The sequence below is a fragment of the Lepidochelys kempii genome, chromosome 4 (assembly GCF_965140285.1).
Source record: "Lepidochelys kempii isolate rLepKem1 chromosome 4, rLepKem1.hap1, whole genome shotgun sequence".
NCBI classification, from domain to species: domain Eukaryota; kingdom Metazoa; phylum Chordata; order Testudines; family Cheloniidae; genus Lepidochelys; species Lepidochelys kempii.
This window is the reverse complement of record NC_136383.1, coordinates 141,259,408-141,277,105: the sequence shown is the minus strand read 5'-3', so window position 1 is coordinate 141,277,105 and position 17,698 is coordinate 141,259,408. Positions and strand designations below refer to the sequence as shown.

At 52.3% G+C, this 17,698-nt stretch overlaps 2 protein-coding genes across 4 annotated transcripts in view; both read right to left on the bottom strand.

The window, feature by feature from the left end:
- Positions 1-839: 839 nt before the first annotated feature.
- The window catches only part of IDH3B (isocitrate dehydrogenase (NAD(+)) 3 non-catalytic subunit beta), a 17,765-nt gene continuing 906 nt past the window's right edge, over positions 840-17,698 (bottom strand). The window contains exons 2-13 of one of the 3 annotated variants that reach the window (XR_012158798.1): positions 17,590-17,670; positions 15,110-15,202; positions 13,320-13,440; positions 11,438-11,498; positions 10,804-10,936; positions 9,827-9,960; positions 9,133-9,235; positions 8,072-8,218; positions 7,747-7,841; positions 7,533-7,593; positions 6,601-6,751; positions 1,680-1,767 (exon numbers count right to left, since the gene is read on the bottom strand). Coding sequence is in view for 2 of the 3 variants with exons in the window: in XM_073343126.2 (XP_073199227.1) it covers positions 6,662-6,751; positions 7,533-7,593; positions 7,747-7,841; positions 8,072-8,218; positions 9,133-9,235; positions 9,827-9,960; positions 10,804-10,936; positions 11,438-11,498; positions 13,320-13,440; positions 15,110-15,202; positions 17,590-17,670 (1,119 nt within the window). In the remaining variant the exon portion in view is untranslated. Of the gene's footprint in view, positions 1,768-4,760; positions 6,752-7,532; positions 7,594-7,746; positions 7,842-8,071; positions 8,219-9,132; positions 9,236-9,826; positions 9,961-10,803; positions 10,937-11,437; positions 11,499-13,319; positions 13,441-15,109; positions 15,203-17,589; positions 17,671-17,698 lie in introns of those variants that run through there. The other 2 variants (XM_073343127.1, XM_073343126.2) reach the window with 2 other exon arrangements.
- VPS16 (VPS16 core subunit of CORVET and HOPS complexes) overlaps positions 17,590-17,698 on the bottom strand; it is a 25,103-nt gene continuing 24,994 nt past the window's right edge. The window contains exon 25 of the transcript XR_012158797.1: positions 17,590-17,670. The gene's annotated coding sequence lies outside the window, so the exon portion shown is untranslated. The remainder of the gene's footprint in view (positions 17,671-17,698) is intronic.

Sequence of the window (17,698 nt, the reverse complement as noted above, 5' to 3'; positions counted from 1 at the left end):
GGCTTTAATTTCTTGGGTAAAGATTTAAAATAGGGCAGGTTGTGTCCAGTTGTGAGTCCCTCCTTCAGGCTGCAGCGCTGAGGCCTGGTCGTGCACCCCAGCAATGGCGTGCACTTTGAAGCTGGGTGTGTATGCGCCTATGCAACCCTTGTGTTCTCTTCTGGGGGTGACTGGTCAATTCTTGTAGTCCTGGCTCTGCTGCCTCCCTGTGCTAGATTACACAACGGGGCCTTACAACCCTGGTCCTAAAACCCAAGCAAGGGGGGGAGGATAAAACCTCCCTAGGATTGCGGGGAGGGATTCAAAGACGACCAGAAGCTGAAACTGATTAGTTCGGTTTTGCCCATGTTTGAGTTAACAGCAGAGACAGGTCCCTTAGCTTAACTCTTCAATTCTCCTCCCTGTGGCCCCAGGGATGCTCCCCCCCCCTTCCCCCCCCAGGCCAGGAGGGCAGAAGACTAGGCCTGCTTTCTCCCTAGCAGGGAGGATGAGCAGGTGTTAATGGCTCTTGCACTCAGTTTGAGCTGTAGACAATTTCAAGAGGGCTTTGAGTTGGAGATGTGCTAATGAACAGGCAGGGGCTTCCTGTTTTTTTTCCCCCCAACATCTGGGTTCTAGCCATGGCTGCCTAGAACACCCCCTGAAATGGTGGAATTGATCAGAAGTGGCATCCAACAGTTACTGTGTTAGACAAATCCTATGGGGATGGCCATGTTTTCAAACACCTTTATCCCCTGCAATTGCTGGGGTCTCCATCCCGGGTTGCACCTCAGTCTCTGCCTGTCCCCCAGAAGTCTAGTCACCTGAGAACCAATCTGAGCCAAACTAAAACAGCTGGGTTCAGTAGCAGGGTAGCCAAGTACCATTTAATGGTGTGAAAACAGGAGGCCAGAGTGCTGAGCTCAGGGGCCCTTTTAGCCTTACCTGCCAACAGGCATTGAGAGTGTTATAGCCGTTGTCGTGCCTGGTAGTTTCCCATCTGAATCTAGCCCCAGCTTGGGCCTGTGTGATCAGAGCTAACTGTAACTGCTGCTGTTCAGGTCACTGCCCCTTAAAGAGCCCCTGGCCAGCTGCCTGAGCCCTACTCCCCCCCAGGGATTTAGTGGGGGGTTGCACTCCTGAGGTCCCTTCCAACCCTGATATTCTATGAGTCTATGCCCAGTTGGCTGAGGGGCAAGGCAAGAGCCCTGGGTTGGGTGAGAGCAGGGAAGGGGCTGACTCTCCCTCCTGCTGCGATAGGGGACCCTGCAGGGGCAGAATGCTTTCCTCGAGCTGGGGGGCAGGTGTAGGCCAGGGTGGCACTCCCCTTCCGCCCCTGGCACTACTGGAGTGACCCTTTTACAATGAGCAGCCTGGGGGGTGATGTCCTCTCTATGCCCCCACCCAGCTGGGCCTCTGCCAAAGCAGGAAGTGGGGGGTGTACTGGTTATAAGCCCCTCCCCCCCAGGGGCACGGCGCTGTGCATACAGCCCCCTCTATCTCCCCACAGCTGAGATCAAACGGTGCCCCCTCCTGGCAGAAACCCACTGCGAGAGATGTGGCCAGGAGGCTGCTTTATTGTGCACGACAGAGACAGGCCTGTGCGTGGGGACGCTCCCTCTTGAAGGCAATAAATTACCAGGCAGCTGGTGTCAAAGCAGTGAGGATTTGCAAGCAGGAGCACGGGAGGAACAGCAGCCTCTGCGGGGCCTAGTCAGCCAGGGCTGCTATCACAGCCTGGGTGAAGTCAATGGACGTGGCGTATCCGCCCATGTCTGCGGTGCGCACCTGCAAAGAGAGGGGGGGGGGGCCTGTTAGCATGGCACAGACAGGTACGCTGCAGGAGCCCTCTGGGCATTCTGCACCTCTGCAGTGAGCCCTGTCCTGGGGCCAGGCCTTTCCAAACAGGAAATGCCGAGTGCCAGGCTGAAAGGCACCAAAGGGCCCCAGCTAGCTCCAAGGTCTTTCCCCCACACTAGTGGCTGCTAGGAGACGGCTGCAGCTCCGAGCTGTTCCTGGATCAGTTTAGAAATAGCCCCTTAGCCTGTCAGTGTCCTGCCCAGCTCCAGAACCATTCCCAGCGGCATAGGGCTGGGCTAAGGCTAGGCCACCAGGGAGGAGCCACTACTGCCCCCTGCCAGACAGCTTAGGGTGATAATAAAGAGCCCTATTGAGGAGGGGAAAGGGCCAGTGCAGCATGAAGGCTCAGTGTCAGAGTCTGGCTTGCTGCTGCTGTAGGACACTGCTCGCAGGGGAAGAACGCAACCTATTTCTGACACTCTCAGAGGAGACTAAATGGGCAGGACCTGCAAACACCTGTGAGGACAGCCATGAGCCCAGCAGCCCAAGAGTGAATAGAAACAAGCAGAGAAACATGATTAAGCTGGACCCATGCAGGTAAACCCAGCGCCTCTGACTCCTCCACACGCTATGGAAACCAGGCTGCCCCCAGGCAAGTGTTCAGTTCGGCGTTTACAACACCTGCTTGCCGGTTGCCATGCTAATCCCTGCCCAGTGTTCTGCCCTGCCCCCGGCAGACACCATCTCTCCTCCATTCCCATCGCACACCAATTCTCAGCTTCTATCTCTTGCCCCGCCCTGCCATCAGGCATTTAAACCCCACCCCACTCTCAGGGAACAGAGACTCGGGCGCTCTAGAAACAGGAGCAAAGAAATGTGACGTACTTGTGGGCTGCATCTGCCAAGTGCCATGGCAGAGAGCAAGGACATGGTCATTCCTTGCTCCAGGGCAGGGGAGCGCAGGGAGACGCTAGCTAGAGAAATCCAAGATCTAGAGCCAGCTTTGCTAACACCTTGTCTACACTGCACCGCTGCAGCTGACCTAGGCCTGCGGGAGGGGCTCTCCCAGCAGCCTCAGTGCAGCCCCTCCCTGCCAGGCAGTCGCTAGGCAGATGGGCGACTTCTGCTGGCGAGCGAGTGCTGGCTACACCCTGGCTTAGGTCAGTGTAACTGCCTCGAGCAGGGAGCGTGGATTTCACACGCCCCTGAGCAATGGAGTCATACCGACCGCACCAGGCCTGGGTGCCCACTGACCTGGGAAGGGGACCCCAAGCTCAGGGGCAGGGAGGTGACGTACCCCCACAGGAGAAGACTGGGACTGGATGAAGGGGACAGGTGAGGCTGAGCACTAGGAGTAACTCTTCCTGCCCGTGGGCACAAGAAGAGACACAAGCCTCATTGCTGGAGACTGGAAACCAGCCGGGACGGAAACCCACCGGCCCTGACGGTGTGCCGGCAGGCCTAGGGGGGTGCCGGTCTCTGCTCACTCACTCTTATGCTACCTCACCCCATCTATGGGCACCAGCTTGGTGGTTGAGCTGCCCCCCGAGAACCTGCAAGAGGGGCTGGTACGAACACTTTCAACCTGGAGCAAGATCAGTTCCAGCTCCTCAGCAATTCCCCCCACTGCTGCCCTGTCTGCACCGCCCCAGCTCTCTAGTAGGGGAAGTGCAGGGGCTTGGCAGGCTGACCTCCACCTTGATCAGGCTAAGTAAAGGAACGGCGAGAACGGAGGGGACCCCAGCAGCTAGCCCCCAGCAGGCAGGGGCCTGCGCAGCTGACGCCCGCTGCTTTGACTGACCGTAGTTCGGACCCCACAGTGTCTGCACAGGTTCATCTTGCCCCCCCTGCACAAAGCTGCAGCGTTGGCGGCAGCAGAGACACCAGGCTCCTGCTGCGAGCAGGCCTGGCCCCCAGGACACCTGGGTCCCTCTGGCTGATGCAGCTTCTGCAGCTGGCCTCACGCTCCTTGACCTGGGGCAGACAGTGGTGAGGGTGCTGGGCTTCTCTCCTCACTGCTGCTGCCATCTGCTGTCCACCCTTCCTCTCCCCTTTCCACCCTTGGCTCACTGGCATGCCCTTGTGCCCCACCTCGACCCAGGCTGGGTGCTACTGGGTCTCATTTTCCTAGCCTGGCGTACATCCCTCTTCCCAGCCCTCCGCTGGCTCCTCCGGCACATCAAGGCCCTTCGCCACCTGTCCCCACCCGACTTCTCAGCACAGCTCCTGCCACCAGGCAGCCCATGATCTCAGCCTCCATCACACAGGGCTACATTCTCAAAGGCACCCCGGCCTGCTTTCTCTTCTGCTGCCTTCACCCTTAGGAGGTTCCCCGTAATCTCCTCCTCCAAGTCTCTCCTTCAACTGGACACCAACAAAAGAAATCCCGTGACATGGGTTAGCCTGCCAGGGCGCTGATACCCCTGCCTGCCTATCACTACTATCGCCTGGGTTCCTTGTATTCCCCACCTACCTGGTCTTAGATGTTCTGTGTACAGCACCAGGCACCCTGGGGTCCTGGTCTGTGAGCTGGGTCCTAGGGCATGTCCTACACACGCTGAACAGCAGGCAGAGAACTCCAGGGACGGAGCTCTCCTGCGCCCAAAGCCTGGCCTCCCCCAGGCTCCGGAAGGAATCACTCCCTGCTAGCAGAGGTATTAGGGATTGGCCCTGAATGACTGGCCTGTGATCCCTGCAGAGCCCCAGGCATGCTCCACCTTGAGCTGGCTCCCTGAGGCAGAGCTTTAGCCTCCACTGCTCCAGCTACCAGGGAAAAAGCAGGCTTGTGGCACGCCCCTCCTTCTGGGGCTGACTCCCTCCCTTGCCCGGCTCAGGGCTCAGCGCAGCCAGGTTCCCCCTCTGGAGCTGGCCTACCAGGGCAGGGCCAAGGGTGCCTCTTGCCGGAGAGACCGCATGTAATGCTAGGGCAGGGCTGGAACTAGGACTCATGGAGACACGCACTGCCTGAGAAGAGGCAGGGAGGGAGGGGAGAGTTTGACAATTTATTCATGAGCGTTAGTACAAAGCCTAATAAATACATTCTGCATTTCCTGAGGAGTGCTCCCAGCCCACACGGCAGTGGCCCAGCACTGCAATAGGGGCCTGGAGGTGCATACCTGGCCCAGACCCACTTTCCTAATCCATCACCTGCAAGCTACCTGCAGCCTTGCTGTTTGGGTCCTTTAGGCCAGACCCCACCCCGGCCCACCTGGAATTCTACCAACGAAAAGGTCTTGGTCTCCTTAACCCTTCAGAGCCAGAGTCAGGACTTCACTGATAGGACCAGCGTTTCAGAAGCTCCCACTGGTGCACATGCACTTGTGAGCCCGACTGCCTGTGCAGGGAGGTGCTGGCAGCCAGCGTGTCAATGACACCAGTGCACACCATGCAGGCAAAGCAGCAAGCGCATCATTCACGCCACATTTTACACGTGCAGCCCAGGAAGCACCTCCCTTCTGACGTGCACACAGCTATGCAGGGCCTGGCCTCTTCTGCCTTAGACAGGCCTGGCTAGAGCAGCTGTTCTGCTCTCTCGGGGAATGCTACAAGTCACTGTAGAACCCCGCACCCTTCATAACCCCCCTGCCTCTCCCAGGTGTGACCCACTGCTTAGCCTCATGCGAATGCACGGGGACAGTCTGCCCAGCACAGACTGAGTTGCAGTGAACAACGATGGGGGGCAGGGTGCGCGACAGGCAGGACAATGCTACAGTAATCAGGACTGCACTCTGCTCTGTAGCGCACCAGACGGGCGTGCGAACCAGCCTAGAGCCCAGCCCGGCACCCAGCCTGAGAGAAGGGCCTGAGTTTCATCAGGGAGGCTGGTGGGCAGGACTTAAGGAGGAAAGCAGCCTGGAGGTACAGATGGGCCCCAAGGATGGTCTGCATCAGCTGCAAAGATCAACATGTCCTGGAGTGCCATCCTACCTGTGTGGTGACATTCTGATCTGGGAGGAGCGTGCTAGGCCTCCTGCCCTCTAGCTCTGCTCAGTGGCTAACACTTCTTTCCGAGGTCAGCGTTGAATTTTAATACTAACAGAGTGGGAACAGCATCCTCCCGCAATCTTCTCTTGGGAGGGGGATGAAGTTAGGAGGATGACATAGGGAGTTATCCCCCTGTCCCCCTCTTACACACACACACAATAGGAGAGACTGAAATTTCCTACTTTCCATCTGTTCAGATTAACAGGGATGAAATTCTACTTCACTCCAAGCCAATACTAGACTTCTTTTGTCACTTTGTGGACAGGGGTCTCCACCCTGGATGGTCCCAAGCTACGGCTAAGCCCCTCTGGAATAGGCAGATGCTGCTGCAGCAATCAGGGACTAGACAAGACCATGTGGATGTGACAGCCCCGGTCAGCCATAATGCAGGGAGGCCTTAGCTGGAGCAGCAGTCGAATATTTAGGCTTAGTCCTTTCTCAGCCTCAAAGCACGGTACAAGTGTGAACTAGCTGACCCTGAACTCCCGTGCAACGTAGGGAGGTCAGCACGATCCCTACTGCACAGAGAGGGAAGCTGAGACAGGTGAACTGGCTCACCCCAGGCCACACAATGAACCAGTGGGAGAGCCAGGATTAGACCCCAGGCTCCCAATCCCGCACTCAGACCGCGCCTCTTTCTGGTGACCATCTGACCACGATTGAGGTTGGTAACAGATAACTGGGCTGGGGGAGAGGTGAGTCCCTTCCCCCTTTGGGTTGTGGTTTCAGGCAGGCTGGCTCCAGCCGCCCAAGGGGTGGGGGGTGTGTGTGTGTGACATGATACAGGTTCTTTCCTAGGGGTGGGAGCAGGACAAGAAAGGTCCATTCGGTTTGTACACTAGAAATGGGTGCTGGAGACAGAGTGAAGTCCAAGGAACTCCCACACACAGGTGGGGACCTAGACACCATAGTGTGGGTGCAGGTTGTCAATCACAGACTTGATGAAGTCCGAGGTGGTGGAGTAACCGCCCATGTCCCGCGTCCGAACCTAAAAATCCAACACAGGGAGGGGGAGAAACAAAAAGGGAGAAACGTGGATGTAAACCCAGGGAAACGAACACAAGATGGGACAGGAAACATGGTGACAGCAAAGCAGCTTCCCCCAGCTCCTGAACCCCTTTCTGAACCCCCCCCCCCCCGACTTCCCCCCACAGCCCTGCTGCAAACTGGAAGAACAGACACTAAAGCGCGCCAAGCCCCCCACAGCCAGCAGGGAGTAGCAGCCTCAGGTCTGCAGACAAGCAGGGAGGGAGACACTAAACACAGCAACATCTACAAACTGCGTCCCGTTCTACGAACATGGACAGCTCAAACTAGTTGGCCGGCCTGGCTCAGTGGAAGCTTTGATAATGTGGCCATGGAGATGGCAAGACAGTGACCTCTGCCTGGGGAATCTGATTTCCCCTGAGGAAAGTGAACTCTACCAAGAACTCCCTGAGAAGGGGCCCAAACATTTCCACAGCTGTCACAACAGGAAATCGGTCGGGTACAGGTAAGAATGATGCAGACATGAGTGCAACAAGGCCTGAGAATCAGTCTGTTATGGTGCAGTAAGTCCCCACGCTACGCAAGGCCAGTCCCGGGCTAAGGAATTCCCCTAGTCTTACCCAGTGGCAAACACTGCGCTGCTTCCCCCTCTCGGGGACAGGAGCCAGAGAGAAGTCCCAGCCAACAGGCTCCAGAAAGGAAGCAGATACTCCAGGAGCTCTGGACCAGGACAGGCAAGAGGTAAGCAGCAGTGAAAGGGCTCAGAGCTGCCAGGTACTCACTTTACCAACTTTAATCACCCTCTTCACCGCATCGGAGATCATATTGGAGTGATGTTCCAAGCTAGCAAAAAGAACAAACATTTCAGCTCCAGCCCTGTGTATGCCAATGGAATTCACACCCATCCTCTGGCTTGCCCACCCGAGAGGCTGGCATGCCCTGCCCCCTGCCCACATGTAATGCAGCATGCGCACACGTCCGAGAACAAGCACCTACTTGAGATGCCGCAGCATGTTGGCAGCGGAGAGCAGCATGGCAGTTGGATTGGCAATGTTTCTGCCCACGGCCTGGGCAAATGGATGGCGGGCACCCTGTGTGAAGAGAACCACAATCAGACCGTGTTCTACACTGCTGCCATGGGGGTTGTGGGGGGGTGTCCAGCCCCATCCTGGGAGGGGCTCTCTGGATCCACTGGCCCCGTGGCAGGAGACAGGAAAGACGACAGAAGCTAGGGAACAAGCAGCTGTGTGACAGAGAGGGGATGAGCAAGGGAAGTCACTCAAGTGGAACACAGAAGCCGTGGCTCAACTGGGTCACTTACCATCTCAAACACCGCGTACTCGGCACTGTAACTTTCCCCGGGAACCACGCCGGCGCCTCCCACCAAGCCAGCAGCCAGGTTATCAATGATGTTTCCATACAGGTTTGGCATGACCAGAACATCGAACTGGTGGGGGTCCTGCACCAGCTGCGCAGAGGAGAACAGAAGCAGACGTGCATGAGACCCTCCACACCATTCCCTCCCCTGCTACAGATCAGCACGGTCTAATGTACTCTGCAGCACTTCCCATCAGCACTGGTGTGCCTGGGTCACCCAAAGGGCCACATCTCACCATGCCGTAGACTGGCCAACAAGGAGCCCAAGCAATGACATTCACAGATTAGCGCCTGGGTATTAATAGGCGAACGATCTTCTTGGGACGCACCCAGGTTCGGCAGCAACACTGGGCTGAGAGGAATCCTGAGATGACAACGTAGCTGCCTCAAGAGTCCCCAGGATAGAAACAAGATGGGTGGCTGCTCCCGGAGCCCCAGCAGCCAAGGACCAACAGGCATTGGAAACATTACTGAAATAAAGCCACCCAGCCATACATCCCACCGACAGGGCTGAGATCCTACGCGCTCTCAGAAAGAAAATCAGAGAAACCTGGCAAAATTGTTATTGAGAAGTATCAGCCTGGAAACCCTGGGTATCGCCAAGCTTTCCTGGGGGGACTGATGGTGAAACAGAGAATTTACTCATGTCAGAATCACTCCTGCAGGCAAGCACAATTCTGCAAGACAGAATTATCTGGAGTTATTACCAAGGGGCTGATTACCAGAGGTGCTGGGCACCTACAGCTCCTGGTCATCCTCAACTGTGCAGCCCTGAAAGGAAGGCGCTACGTGTCCATGTGCACTACACAGGCCATGATACAAAGCGACGTGACAGCCCAGTTAACACTGCATCCTTCACAAAGCATGTCACGGACAGTATTCCAAGGGCACCTGACCTGGCTGCCTACCATGCCAGGCTCTTTACCTGCTTTGCTCAAGCAGATTATCAGCACCAGAGGGTGCAGCATGGATGCACTAGGGCACAGGACTGCAAGCCATTCTCACCTGCATACAGCAATTGTCAATTATCATGGTGTCGAATTTGATCTTGGGATACAATTCTGCCACCTCTTCACAGCACTGGAGGAAGAGCCCATCTCCCAACTTCCTGAGGAAAGAGAGCAACAGACATTCATTTTAACAGTGACTCCAGGCTGCCCCAGCATCCCCTGCAGGGAGAGCAGGGGCCTGACGATGGACTCAGCCACCCAACAAGCTTTCTGAGAGTTCCTTTCAAAATGCTGTCTGTGAACTGAACCCAGAATAGCTCAGAGATGGGCAGGTCCCGCTGCACCCCACCAACGTAGGTGTGCATATGATAGACAGAGGTGAAATCCTGGCCCCACGGAAGTCAGTGGGAGTTCTGCCACTGAATTCAATGAGGCCAGAATTTCACCCAGCAAGTGAATAAGCTTCTCACCCTCCCCATCAACACCCTGCAAACACACAGCCAGGCCTGACTGTCTCACACTGCTGGGCTTTGTTACACCCATGCTGGTGTTTTAAGCATGTGCAGAGAAAGGGCACTAACGCCAAGGAAGCGTCAACATCACTCAACTCTGAGTTGCACTGAAAGGCTCTTCCAGACAGAGGGGACTTCAAAGACCTACACCCAGGGCGCTGGTGTCAGCTACTGCATATCCCATAACTGCTAGACACCCCACTTTGGTCCCCGTGCTATCCGTCTCATCGCACTCACATGATGTTGGCTTTGTGCACTGCTGTGACCTTTGAACGCCCTTTCTTGGTGGCGTAGTCAAAGGCAAATTTGGCGATGCGCTGCGACTTGTCCCGGGTGATGATCTTCAGGCACTCAATGACTCCCTTCACGCTCTGAACATTGACGGACACACGTTAGCGGCTCTGGCTGGGCTGCCCCAGGTGGCACACAACCCTGTGCTCTGCCCCAGCCGGCAGCGCACACCCAACGAGGAGATCCCACTCAGCCCTGCCAGCTGGCAGCTATCACCCCCGGACTGACACTGGGCTCAGGCTCCAAGGGAAGCGGAGTTTAACTCCCCATCGGATTCCTTTGGGGAAAGGAGAGGAAGAGACGTAGTGCATCCCTTCAAGCAAACACGTGATACTATAGGGAGAAGCCCCTGAGGAACTCAAGACAGCCCATTTCTTCAGGTGTCACTGTGGAATCGGCCCAGGGAGTCTTGTCTCCAGGGCTCTGACCAGGCTAGTATGTCCCCCAAAGCACCACTTCTCCTTGGGAGACCATTCTCCAGCCAAACGCTGGCAGGAAGCTTCTCCCAGCCCCAGGCCTTTTTCCTTTGCCTGGAGTCATGCCACCACTCCTAGTTACAGCTCTTGACTCCACACTGATCCCGCTTCCTTCTTGGGCTTTACACGCTTCCAGTACTTGTAGATAGTTCAAGCCCCCCTTCACCCCCTTGGCTGTCACACAGTCTAGTTACAAGCATCATCTCCTCTTCTGCCTGTCCCTCCAAATACCCACATCACACAGGAAGGCTCCCCGCATCCCCACACTCCTAGCACCACCACTCAAGAAGCGTCTGAGCCAAACTCTGCGAGGATGAGGCGAGAAGGGCAGCAAAACTCTCCAAGGTCTAATGCAGTGCCATCAGGGAAGTACCAGATACAAGGCCTGGAACTGGCTTCCCCGTATGGCACAGAAAGGGATGGGGTGCAGGACAGAGCCTTCCCTACCTCATGTTCCAGAGAGCTGTACTCCCCCTCCGTCTGCTCCCGGATGATCACAAGATCCAAGTTGTTGTGTCGTGTTTTATAGCCAGGTAAACTATTCACATGGACAACGTTGGCAAACAGGTCTAACTTGCGCCTGTGAGAGGAACATCAGGATCAGGAGAGTGCTTCCCACCTCCAGGACAGTAATAAATCCTGTGTGATGGTACAGACCCATCTTGATCAGAATTTTAAAGAGAGACTCTTCTGTACGAGCCTAGCCCCCATTGCTGGCCACTTGCTAATCCCATTTCCCTCCTCCAGTGAGGCCTCTTTGGCCCTCTGTGGGATGTGTCCATAAACTGCCACCCCAAACCCCACCTACCGACTGTTCCTGGAGGATCTCCAAGACACAGCAAGAAATAGAGTCAACGGATCATGAGTAAGAAAAACAATAAAGTGTCTGGCCAGTGAAGATTTTGCAGATGCCTTTTTGTGCTCTGATAACCCATGAACTTCACTCCTGCCCTGGACCTGGTGCCTAAATGCCATTCATAAACGAGGTGTCTGGAACACCCTGAATAGCTCATTTGCAGTAGGACTTTTACCGACTTTTGTTGACGTGCAGGGCCTTTGAACATGCATGACAGAAACATACCTGAGCCTCATGTCATAGGAGGCCAGCTCTCCTTTATATTCCATGGGAGTGTGGATCTTTCCTGTAATGACAGAAATGTCAGCAGAACTGGTAAGAAAGCTTACTACAAAACAAAACCAACTACCAGCTACTATAAACCCTCAGAACCCCACAGCATGGGACGGGGAGGATGAGGGGGTTTGGTTTTACCCTTGCATAAGGAGTTTACAGTGCTGCACAACATTTGAGAGCTCACTAGGGTCCAGCCCCTATCACATATTATGTGATCCAGTCTCACAGCAGAATCTGAATTTATGCCCAGTCAGGATAACATAAGAACGGCCACACTGGGTCAAACCAAAGGTCCATCTAGCCCAGGATCCTGACTTCCGACAGTGGCCAGTGCCAGGTGCCCCAGAGGGAATGAACAGAACAGGGAATCATCAAGTGATCCATCCCCTGTCGCCCATTCCCAGCTTCTGGCAAACAGAGGCTAGGGACACCATCCCTGCCCAGCCTAGCTAATTGCCATTGATGGACCTATCCTCCATGAATTTATCTAGTTCTTTTTTGAACCCTGTTATGGTCTTGGCCTTCACAACATCCTCTGGCAAAGAGTTCCACAGGATATTTAGAAGCTCAATCTATTTGACTTACTGAAGACAAGATTAAGAGGCAAACTGATCTCCTTCTATAAGTACTTATACATGGAGAAGACATCAGATACTAGGGGGCTCTTTATCTAGCAAACAAAGGTAGAACAAGATCTAATGTCTGGAAGCTGGACTAAACAGATTCAAGCTAGAAACAGGATGCAATTTTTTAGCAGTCAGAGTAATTACCCTTTGGAACAGCTCACCAATGGACTTGGTAAATCTTCCATCACTTGAAGTCTTTACATAGAGATTGGCTCTCATTCTAAAAGGTTTGTGTAAGGTGCTCTATGTAAGAATCACTGAGTGAAGGACTTTGCCCTGCATCATGAATGAGTCAGCCTAAATCATCATAATGGGCCCATAGGCCTTAAAATCTAGGACGACATGCTACGAGGAGCACTGGCTGGAGGAGACAAGATTACCCAGACTACTAAAACTATTACCCAGCTACAGCAACTTCTGGGAAGATGACTGAAATCCCCAGGCACGTTTTTAAGAGTCTGGCACAATTCCAGTGTCCTGCCTGATACTCCCTCAGCCAGCAGCAGGTTCTAACATTCCAAGCTGCAGTATCCTTGTATTAGATCTGTAAGCCAACATGGGCTACAGTTTGTACAGAAGATACTATGTAAGATAAAGTGGTCTTGCACTGTATGAGCCACTGCTGAGTCTGCTGGACACAGATCTGGCCCTACCACAGCGGATCTGGCCCTGGGCAAAGTGCTTTGGGATTCTTGGTGTATGAAACACGTCAGACCAGAGAAAGCTAAAAGCTGTTCTGCTCCTTCCCATCTTGACGAGCGACAGCAGTATGACCGCCCCCCCCCTTGTGTAGGTAGGCAGTAAGATGACCCTAGAAGCACCTCATCTACCTGCACCAAAGTGTCACAAACCCTCAGTACCCCCTTTTTATTACTAAACATGCCAATCACTTTCCATCCAAGGGTCAGCAAGGTCCCGAGACTCCCCAGCTGGTCAGATGATAAGTACCAGTCTCATTTACAGAGGAGAAACTGAGGCACAGAAGTTAAGTGAGCCTCTCCAGGTCACAGAGCAACTCAGTGACAGAGCTGGAGATAGAAATCAGGAAAACTGGCACCAGGTTTCCTTCTCCAATCGTCAGCCACAAAAAGCCCGGCAGTCTGAAAGCGCAGTTTGGAGGCTGGGGGAGATTCCCGTAGCATGGAGTGGGCAAAGATCCATGTACACCTGACAGATGCAGTCAGTGAGCTGCCACCATACCATACCTATAATGGCCACTTTACTCTCCTTCATAGAGTCGACAACCTCATCCAGTTTTAACTCTGACGCCATGTTCTGCACTTCGCTCAGGTGGTGCTCGTCAAACTCCACAGGGACGCCAGCAGCCTGCCCAATACAGACACAGATGTAAAGACAGGGCTTTGCTGGGTCACAGTTCAGAGGCTGTTCATTAAATCACTTTATATGTATTAGCCAAAATGAGCTTGGTGACTGGGTGAATCAAGAGATTAGGATATGGAGCCTTTCACCTTCAAGTCTCTGGTTCCTCTCTGAGCATAGGCTGAGGATGGTGTGTATCGGAAGGAGGAGGGGACTGGATCGTTTTAGGGATTAGGAATGGGATCAGAGCCTCTGATCTCTAGGACACTTATTCAATCCAGCTCCAGATTCATAACGAAATGCTGTTGTTTTTTAAACTATGTCTTTGTTTAGAAAGTTTTAACCGGTTTACAAATCCTAGGCATGTAACTATCAGAGACACACAATAATCACCACAACATTGAACTTTGGTCTAGATAAACATTAAACAGAAATATAAACAATGGGTCTCTCTAACAGGGTGTTACCGTGCTACAGAGAGAGCATCTTGACCCTACTCAAGACGTGTCATTTTCAGTGATTTTTTATTAAGTTGAATGAATTCTCTGATTAGGCATATTTAACAAACCAGGCATGTCTATCAAATGTTAACATTCAAAAAAATTGGAGAGGTGTGCTGGTTTTTAGAAAGTGAATGTATTTTGAGTATTTAATAAATGGTAACCAAATACCAGCGTTGTCCTCTGGTTATTTTTCTGGGCACGTAACTGGTGTATTAATTTTTCCACCTCCTACATTTTTTGAGCCATAGCTCTGGGGTCGGATCTTTTTCCAAAGAGAGCAGATCAGTAACCTAACAGCTACTACGAGGGATTAAGTCACTTCCTTTTGTATGTCCAATCTTGAAATATTTTAAATTATTTTTCAGAATGAAAGTTTCTGCCATCTGATGACTACTTGGGTCCCAGATCTCAGTCCAGTCTCTTAGGATAGTGCAGTCGAGACTTTATACAACTACCTCCATGTCAGGAGATTCATTTATGACAGTTGCCCCAGCCATGGTTAAAAGCAGGTTTGTCTTGTAACAAAGCCGGTGTCTAACTGTGTTTTAAATTTGTCCCCAAACTGCGCTACTCCCTTGGTCAGAGCAGGGCTGTAGGATGGACTGGGGGTATGTTTAAAACACAGTTAAGAGGGTTCCAAACAGTTTGAACTACAACAGCATTGTAACCCCTGACACAACTGGTGTAGATGACGCAAACATCCACATCAAAACCACCGCCACAGCTGGTACAAGATTTTTTCAGCAGTCACATCAGAGACACAAGGATTGACTGGGCCACAGAAACTGAACTTGTCTTCTCACTCTTCGAAATGGGCCCTTGTAGTTAGGGTTGGTGCACACTGGGGTCTATGTGGGAAGCTTAGCATGGTTGCTACCCATGTTGAACCTGTTCTGGGGAGAACAGGGGACATCCTCCAGGATTCTCAGTCTAGCACCCTTCCTCAGCACTAAAGAGAAATGAGTTGCGCTTCAATTAATTTACAGAAAAGGGTTTAAGGAACAGAATGGTTTTATCCACCCACAACTGTCTGGGAGCAGGGGGAAGATAACAGTCCCACCTGGATATGGCAGGAGCACATACACAATCCAACTACCTTGCAAGACAATTCCTGCCATTATGTCATTTCTCTATCTCCCCCACAGTCTCAATGAGGAGTAAGTGGCTACTACCTTGAACACCTCTTTGACAGAATGCATGAGCTCCGGGCCAACCCCATCTCCAGGCAGCATGGTGACCTTGAACACCCCTTCAGGTTTCTCTGTCTGGAACAGGAAATTGAGAGGGGTTAATTCTCCTGCCACCATCCTTCACAATATCACTCAACAAGAGTGGGACAGCGCACACCCTATCTGCAATACTGCACCCCCCTCTTCTGAAAGAGCAAGCCCAGTCAGAGGTGGCTCTCACACGCTACTGCCAGAAACAGCAAGACGAGAATTGTCATTCTCAAAATGTTGGGGGTCATCAATGCCTTTACCTACTTCTCTAGATCTCACAGGTATGCTCAGGGACAATCCCCTTGGTGGAGCTGGTACCAGGATTTGAGTCCTTACAACTTTCAAAGGGTGAATGGGAGCTGCTAAGATCCTCTCTGGTGGTCAGTGTCTCTGGGAAACACCTGGCCTCTGATGCAGGAGAACACAGGAATCTTCCAGAAGAAACTGACCCAAGACTCACTGTAGCAACATTCAGTTCCCCCATGAAACTCTCTCTGATGGATTAAATTAAATAAGACCCAATGCGCAGGGCAAAGCTTGCTACTTGAAAGTAGAGCACAGAGGGTCAGAGGTTGCATGGTATTTGTTCCCTGTACCGAGGAGACAGCTTTACCTTTAATCTAAACCACATAGCGTTCACTCATATAAAAATTAATGGGTGTCTTTATATATAACAAAAAGAACGAGGAGGACTTGTGGCACCTAAGAGACTAACAGATTTATTTGGGCAGAAGCTTTCTTGGGCTAAAACCCAAAGCTTATGCCCAAATAAATCTGTTAGTCTCTCAGGTGTCACAAATACGCCTCGTTGTTTTTGCTGATACAGACTAACACAGCTACCACTCTGAAATCTTTATATATAAGAGTTACAGTTAATGTCCATCAACAGGCATCACAAGCTAAAGAGTCAGAGAACAAGCACTTGTGATGGAGATTTTGCATAAACTTTTCCTCATCCCACGATGGAGAAAGAGACAAAGACTACCAGGGCACCCATATACAACATAGGAGACCATTAGTCCATCCACTCCTGCATCGGCCAACACCTGATACTTCAAAGGAAGATGAAAAATCTTAGTACACCTGTTGTATATAGGGCAAAATATCCCTTCCTAATAACTGTAGTGATCAGCTGATATCCTGAAGCATAGGATTTTATTACTCCATTTCAGCACAAACTTCTATAGAATGGTCTTAGTTACAAACTTAGCCAGCCCTTTTACAAATCTGACCTTAGTATTTGGCCGTGACCCAATGTGTCTATAAATTATTTAGCCATGTTCTGTATAAAAAATTTCTTTTATTTGTTCTAAAGTTACCTGTCATTAATATTCAATGACCCATGAGACAAAATAAAAAAATAAAAAAGGCAACTTCCACAAGAAGTCATAAATCCCATCAGTCAAGTGTCTATAGATCTTTTCGTTCCAAGGCTAAACAGCCCTAGATTTTCCAATCTCTCTCCATATGTAAACCCCACCCCAGGACTTGTAATTATCCTCTCTGGACCTCTATACTGCCAGGCCAAAGAATTCAAAAATCCAGGGCAAAGCTCCAAAAAGTCATGGATTAAAAAATAGGTCTTTTAACATGTAAATAATAGTGTGGGGTTCTTTTTTTGCCTTCTGGATTTTGAGCATTTTGGGTACACAATTTTAAGTTCTTCTCTGCACCATGAGAGCTCCTAAGATTTGACATCAGGTGCTGGGGCTTTAAGAACCCCACCAAATACTATCAGAATCACAGTACAATCATGTGTTGGCAACACTGGGACCTTCACAATTACAGCTCTAGTCTCAAGATGCAGTCACCAATGGCTACCCTTTCATTTCACAGAGCAGCCACCAAATGGCTCTCTCAGCCCCTGCCTCATCGTTCTTCAGATGCGTCCACGTTATCCCACACAGTGTTTTCCGTGTTAGTTCTTATGGCTTTTTAATGCATCCTCAGCACTTCATTTCTTCTGTTGTGGTCACTGCATCTTTGCTCCTTGAATAGAGAGAAATATCCATCTACCTGCTACCCTCCCCATCTGACTCTGTTCTGGAGAAAGACTCAGCCCTCTGAAAACCAAATCCACGGAAGAGCCCACGTGTGAGCATGCGGGAGATCAAACACCACATGCGGGATAGGTGAGCACATCGCTCCGTGAGTGACTGGGAGGCACTTAGCTACAAGGGTGATGAGCATGGAACAGGGGCCTATAGAGATAAGAACAGAATAGCCAGGAACGAGACTTGGCAGCAGAGCCGCAGCGAACCTGAGAAACCCTCCCCAGCAGCGCCTGGCCCTGCCTGGCCCCCCTGAGATAGGGGCTGCGTCTCCCCCGGAGCCTGCTCTCACAGCATCCCCAGGGGAGCAGGTAAGGATGGGAGGCCCTGGTGAGGCGCCATCTCCCCGCTCCGAGCTGGGGCATGCGTGGGGTCCCTCACCTGACGTCTCGTTGTCTGCTGGGGGGCGGCAGAGGCGCTGAGGTTCCTCCAGGCCCCGCGGCCCTGGGCACGCAGGAGAGCCTACGAGGGAAGAAAGCAGAGAATGAGA